The following is a 7,156-nucleotide window of genomic DNA, read 5'->3' on the forward strand; positions in this document are numbered from 1 at the left end:
TATATATATATATATATATATATATATATATATATACACACACCACATCTTCTTTATCCATTCACCCATTGATGGACATTTGGGCTCTTTCCATACTTTGGCTACTATTGATAGTGCTGCTATAAACATGGGGGTGCATGTGTCCCTTTGAAACAGCACACCTGTATCCCTTGGATAAATGCCTAGTAGTGCAATTGCTGGGCCGTGGGGTAGTTCTATTTTTTGCTTTTTGAGGAACCTCCAAACTTTTTTCCAGAGTGGCTGCACCAGCTTGCATTCCTAGTACAGGTAAATCTTTTGACAACTGAGGCCATGAAGTTGGGGAGCGAAATATGTGCTGCCTGGAAGAAGTATGAGATTGAGGGAGATGAGATTGTTGTTGTTGTTGTTGTTGTTGTTGTTGTTGTTGTTGTTGTTTTAAGACATAACTTTCAGGGTCTCTTGGGTGGCTCAGTCAGTTGAATGTCTGACTCTTAATTTCTGCTCATGTCATTATCTCATGGCCATAAGTTTGAGCCCCGTGTCAGGTTCCACTCTGGGCGTGGAGCCAGTTTAGGATTCTCTCTCCCTATGCCCTTCTCCCACTCATTCTCTTTCTCTCTCTCTCTCTCTCTCAAAAAAAAAAAAAAAAGATATACCTTTCATATTGTGAAACGCACAAATCTAAAGTGTATAGCTCAATTAATCTTTGAATATGTATACATCCGTTTAACCACCACCCAGATCAAAGTACAAAATATTTTCAGTAATCCTATCCTGTCTTCTAGTAAAGATTAACTCTGCCTGTTTTGGAACCTCATGTAAACAACATCATTTACAATGTTCTTTTTTTATGTCTGGTTTCTTCTGCCAGCTTTATGTGTGTGAAATTGTTTATGTTGTTACATGTAGCAGGAGGGTGTTTTCATCACTGTAATAGTCCATTGTATGATTGTGCCACAATTTGTTTATCCATTGTACTATTAATGGACACTTAAGTTGTTTCACTTGGCTAATATGAAAAAATTTCCATGAACATTCTTGTACATGTCTTTTGGAGGATACATGCAGTCATTTCTGTTGGATATTTACCGAAGTGGAATTGCTGGGTTATAGGCTATGTGTCTTAGCAGATACTGCCTAACAGTTTTCCAAAGTGGTTGCACTAATTTTTGCTCCTGCTGGCAATAGATGAGAGTTCCATTTGCTTTACATTCTTGCCAATATCAAGCAACAACAAGCCCTTTAATTTAGCCATTCTGACTGCAAAATAATGGCAGCTCATTGTGGTTTTAATTTGCATTTCCCTGTTTGCTAGTTTTGTTATGCACATATATATGTTTATTTTCCATATGTTTATTGGCCCTTTGGATATATTCCTTTCTAGAGTATCTATTTAAGGCTTTTGTCAATTTGAAAGACTGGGTTGCCTGTCTTTTTGTTTGTTATTTTTTGTTTTGCAGATTTTTTTTGTATCTCAGATTTTAATCATCTCTCTCACTCTTGTTCAATATCCATCTCTACCTCTCTCCCTCCCTCGCTACCTCTCCGCGTTTCTCATGTATTTTATTTCAGTCTATGGCTTGTGTTCTTATTCTCTAAATGGTGTCCCTGGATGGCCAGAAGTGATCAACTTCATGAGTCCTAAGGTATCTGTCTCTTTTTTATGGTTAGGTTTTGTGTGAAATCTTTTATGGTTATATCTTGTGTGGTCAGGTTTTAAAAAATCTTTGCTTACTCTAAGCTTGTCAAAAATTTTCTCCTATTTTTCTTCTATATGATACTGTTCTGAAAGGTATTGCTTTACCTTTCATAATTAGGTCCCTGAGATTCACTTCAAATTAATTTCTGTTGGTGGACATAAGGTAGAGACAGATTTTTTTTTTCCAGTTGGATCTTTTCTCATTTATCAGAAAGAGCGTCTGTTTTTAATCACAGTGTCACCTTTGTCAGGTGACCGACCACATGCATGTGGGTCTGTATCTGGACACTATTCTGTTCTATCCTTCCTTGCACATTTCTAATTGCAAGGTTTTTGGTAATGTATGAACTGAGGAAGAAGGATTCTTTTATTTTTATTTTTTTACATGAAATTTATTGTCAGATTGGTTTCCATACAACACCCGGTGCTCATCCCAACAGGTGCCCTCCTCAATGCCCATCACCCACTTTCCCCTCCCTCCCACCCCCCATCAACCCTCAGTTTATTCTCAGTTTTTAAGAGTCTCTTATGGTTTGCCTCCCTCCCTCTCTAACTTTTTTTTTCTTCCCCTCCCCCATGGTCTTCTGTTAAGTTTCTCAGGATCCACAGAAGAGTGAAAACGTATGGTATCTGTCTTTCTCTGTATGACTTATTTCACTTAGCATAACACTCTCCAGTTCCATCCACATTGCTACAAAAGGCCATATTTCATTCTTTCTCATTGCCACGTAGTATTCCATTGTGTATATAAACCACAATTTCTTTATCCATTCATCAGTTGATGGACATTTAGGCTCTTTCCATAATTTGGCTATTGTTGAAAGTGCTGCTATAAACGTTGGGGTACAAGTGCCCCTATGCATCAGCACTCCTGTATCCTTTGGGTAAATTCCTAGCAGTGCTATTCCTGGGTCATAGGGTAGGTCTATTTTTAATTTTTTGAGGAACCTCCACACTGTTTTCCAGAGTGGCTGCACCAGTTTGCATTCCCACCAACAGTGCAAGAGGGTTCCCGTTTCTCCACATCCTCGCCAGCATCTCCTGATTTGTTCATTTTAGCCACTCTGACTGGTGTGAGGTGGTATCTGAGTGCGGTTTTGATTTGTATTTCCCTGATGAGGAGCGGTGTTGAGCATCTTTTCATGTGCCTGTTGGCCATCTGGATGTCTTCTTTAGAGAAGTGTCTACTCATGTTTTCTGCCCATTTCTTCACTGGATTATTTGTTTTTCGGGTGTGGAGTTTGGTGAGTTCTTTATAGATTTTGGATACTAGCCCTTTGTTCAATATGTCATTTGCGAATATCTTTTCCCATTCCGTCGGTTGCCTTTTAGTTTTGTTGATTGTTTCCTTTGCAGTGCAGAAGCTTTTTATCTTCATGAGGTCCCAATCGTTCGTTTTTGCTGTTAATTCCCTTGCCTTTGGAGATGTGTCAAGTAAGAAATTGCTGCGGCTGAGGTCAGAGAGGTTTTTCCTGCTTTCTCCACTAGGATTTTGATGGTTTCCTGTCTCACATTCAGGTAGAAGGATTCTTTTAAACAATGGGAGATATTTGAGCTCCTGTGAAAGTTAAATTTTTTTTTAATATTCATTTATTTTTGAGACAGAGAGAGAGGGAAAGAGAGAGACTGAGCGTGAGGGGAGGTGGAGGGAGAGAGAGGGAGACACAGAATCTGAAGCAGGCTCCAGACTCCGAGCTGTCAGAACAAAGGCCGATGCAGGGCTTGAACCCACAAACCGTGAGATCATGACCCGAGCTGAAGTCACCCAACCAACTAAGCCACCCAGGCGCCCCAAGCTCCTATGAAAGTTGATGGGAAGGATTTAGTGGAGAGTGAGGGATTGAATAAAAGGGAAAGAGAGGGTAATCTTCACCTAAGAAGACAGTGGACGCTGAGAGCCAGATGCTTGTGGAAAGATTGGCCTCATACACTCATCTGCTGATCTGTTCGACATAAATGTGTTGGGTAGCCCCTGGGTGTCAGGCACAGGTATACAGCAGTGCCAGGACAGACGAGGTCCCTGTTCTGATGGAGTTCCCACTTCAGTGGTGGGAGAAAGATAACAGGCAAGTACCTAAACGAACGGGTGATTCAGGCAGCAGTAAATGCCATGAAGAACATAGGCAGGATACTGTGATAGAGAGTAATGGAAAACATTCCTCCTGGGCCACAGGGAAGGTCTCTGGGATCAAAGACATGTGAGTTAAGATTTGAGCAAGAAGGAGCCAGTCTTGAAGAGCATCCCAGATGCAGAGAATGTACAGCTAAAAGGTCCTTGGGCTAATGTAAGCTTGTAGTATCTGTGGCACAAACAAAAGACCAGTGTGGATGGAACGGTAAAAAAAAAAAAATAAAAAAAAAAAAAAAAAAAAAGGATGCCCTCTGCCCAAGGAGGGTATCCCTTAGGTTGGGTTGAATGTGGAGTTTTACATGCATGTGAGTTGGGTAGATTGGTTGTGGGTGGTGGGACTGTGGATGTGTATATTGAGGGAGGTGGGGAGCCATCTTGTCTCCTTCTCTGAGAACTGCTCACATGTGTCCTCTCTCCTCACAGCCTCCTGAGTGATGCCAGCCCAATGGTTCCTAATCTCCAGACTGGCCTTCCTGGTACTGCTGGGCACAGTCAGAGCAGGCCCTTTCTCTCCACGGTCCAATGTGACACTCCCAGCCCCACGCCCCCCTCCCCAGCCAGGAGGCCGCACAGTGGAGCCAATAGGGGGAAGCCCCTCTTCTCGGCTTTATGAGCACAATGTGGAAGGAGGGGAGAAGCAGGTGGTGTTTACCCACCGCATCAACCTGCCCCCTTCATCTGGCTGTGGTTGTCCCCCCGGCACGGAGCCCCCAGTCCCTGCTTCAGAGGTGCAGGCCCTGAAGGTCCGGTTAGAGATCCTGGAGGAGCTGGTGAAAGGCCTCAAGGAACAGTGCACTGGGACATGTTGTCCTGCCGCTGCCCAGGCTGGCACAGGTGAGCAGATGATCATGCGAGGGGGCACAAAAAAAGAGGAAGGTGGGCAAGTGTGGCATCACTAGTCCCTAAAGGACCTTGGTATGAATTAGAAAAAGGCATCCCATCTTCCCCCTTGGGGGTGATGAGTGCAGCTCGGGGCACAAGTCGGAGAGAGAAGCCACCAGGCTTGATGTCAGCACCTCCCTCTCCTGTCCCCAAGCATATGCTGGGGCCTCCAGAGGCCACATATATTGACTAGGAGTACCTGGACACAAAGATGACCTTATGAAACGAGCCTGGCCCTCCTGGCCAGGGGAGCACTGCATGGGCTCCATCTCTCTCCCCAGAGAGACTGAGGCCTGCCTCTCCCTCTTCCTCCAGGCCAGACAGACGTTCGTAGCCTCTGTAGTCTCCATGGCGTGTTTGACCTGAGCCGCTGTGCCTGCTCCTGTGAACCAGGCTGGGGTGGGCCCACCTGCTCAGACCCTACAGGCGCTGGGGTGTCCCCATCCTCCCCACCCTCAGGCTCCGGATCCTGCCCAGATGACTGCAACGATCAGGGTCGCTGTGTCCGCGGGCGCTGCGTGTGCTTCCCTGGCTACAGCGGCCCCAGCTGCGGCTGGCCCTCCTGTCCCGGGGACTGCAACGGCCGCGGGCGCTGTGTGCAAGGCGTGTGCGTGTGCCGGGCTGGCTTCTCTGGAGACGACTGCAGCCTGCGCTCGTGCCCCCGGGGCTGCAGCCAGAGGGGGCGCTGCGAGGACGGGCGCTGCGTGTGCGACCCCGGCTACACTGGCGACGACTGTGGGAAGAGGAGCTGCCCTAGAGGTTGCAGCCAGAGGGGGCGCTGCGAGAACGGACGCTGCGTGTGCGACCACGGCTACACCGGCGAGGACTGTGCGGTGAGGAGCTGCCCCCGGGGCTGCAGCCAGAGAGGTCGCTGCGAGGACGGGCGCTGCGTGTGCGACCCCGGCTACACCGGCGACGACTGCGGCTCGCGGAGCTGCCCGTGGGACTGTGGCGAGGGCGGGCGCTGCGTGGACGGCCGCTGTGTGTGCTGGCCTGGGTACGCGGGCGAGGACTGCGGCACCCGGACGTGCCCGCGAGACTGCCGGGGCCGCGGGCGCTGCGAGGACGGCGAATGCATCTGCGACGTAGGCTACAGCGGGGACGACTGCGGAGTGCGCAGCTGCCCGGCCGACTGCAACCAAAGGGGCCGCTGCGAGGACGGCCGCTGCGTGTGCTGGCCGGGGTACACGGGGCCTGACTGTGGCTCACGCGCCTGCCCCCGCGACTGTCGGGGCCGCGGGCGCTGCGAGAACGGCGTGTGCGTGTGCAACGCGGGCTTCAGCGGCGAGGACTGCGGGGTGCGCAGCTGTCCCGGGGACTGTCGCGGCCGGGGCCGTTGCGAGAGTGGCCGCTGCTTGTGTTGGCCCGGGTATACAGGCCGAGACTGCGGCACGCGCGCCTGCCCCGGCGACTGTCGTGGGCGCGGCCGCTGCGTGGACGGCCGCTGCGTGTGCAACCCGGGCTTCGCGGGCGAGGACTGCGGGAGCCGTCGGTGCCCTGGGGACTGCCGCGGTCGCGGCCGCTGTGAGGACGGCGTGTGTGTGTGCAACGCGGGCTACGAGGGAGAGGACTGTGGCGTGCGCAGCTGCCCAGGAGGTTGCCACGGTCGCGGCCAGTGCCTGGACGGGCGCTGCGTGTGCGACGATGGCTACTCAGGCGAGGACTGCAGCGTAAGGCGGTGCCCGCGCGACTGCAGCCAGCACGGCCTGTGCCAGGACGGTGTGTGCACCTGTTGGGAGGGCTACGCAGGCGAGGACTGTGGCCTTCGTACCTGCCCTTCCAACTGCCACCAGCGCGGCCGCTGTGAGGACGGGCGCTGCGTGTGCGACTCGGGCTACACTGGGCCCTCCTGTGCCACCCGCACCTGCCCGGCAGACTGCCGGGGCCGTGGGCGCTGTGTGCAGGGAGCGTGCGTGTGCCACGTGGGCTATAGCGGGGAGGACTGTGGGCAGGAGGAGCCTCCCGCCAGCGCCTGCCCTGGGGGCTGTGGGCCCCGGGAACTGTGCCGTGCGGGCCAGTGTGTATGCGTCGAGGGCTTCCGAGGACCGGACTGTGCCATTCAGACGTGCCCCGGGGACTGCCGCGGCAGGGGAGAGTGTCGTGAGGGCAGCTGCATCTGTCAAGATGGCTATGCAGGGGAGGACTGCAGGGAAGGTGAGCAGGTAGCCTTCCCCAATAGGATGGGTCAGGAACTGGGATCCAGAGCCCGTGGGAAGGCCTGAGCCTGAGGCCTAGGAACCCAGGGACTGGAGAAAGTGTGAAGGAGGTCAGTTATTGGGGTTTGGGGTGGGGGGCAGTCATAGAAGACAGAGAGCCAGTGTCCACCAGGAGCAGCAGAACCATGGGGGCGGGGGGGTCCTGCAGGCAGGACCTGCTTTCAAATCTCTAATGGGCAGGTTGGAGCTCCTTTAGTTGCTTTTAGAGAGATTCTGTGTTCCGGGAGATGGGGGGGGGGGGGGGGG

The 7,156-nt window shown here is 51.6% G+C and overlaps 1 protein-coding gene across 1 annotated transcript in view; it reads left to right on the forward strand.

The window, feature by feature from the left end:
- Positions 1–7,156, forward strand: part of TNXB (tenascin XB) — a 45,033-nt gene that overhangs the window by 5,758 nt on the left and 32,119 nt on the right. Inside the window, exons 2-3 of the mRNA XM_049653527.1 lie at positions 4,236–4,646; positions 5,010–6,848. Coding sequence (XP_049509484.1) covers positions 4,247–4,646; positions 5,010–6,848 — 2,239 coding nt within the window. The 5' untranslated portion in view covers positions 4,236–4,246. The remainder of the gene's footprint in view (positions 1–4,235; positions 4,647–5,009; positions 6,849–7,156) is intronic.

Source organism: Panthera uncia (assembly GCF_023721935.1).
Source record: "Panthera uncia isolate 11264 chromosome B2 unlocalized genomic scaffold, Puncia_PCG_1.0 HiC_scaffold_24, whole genome shotgun sequence".
NCBI classification, from domain to species: domain Eukaryota; kingdom Metazoa; phylum Chordata; class Mammalia; order Carnivora; family Felidae; genus Panthera; species Panthera uncia.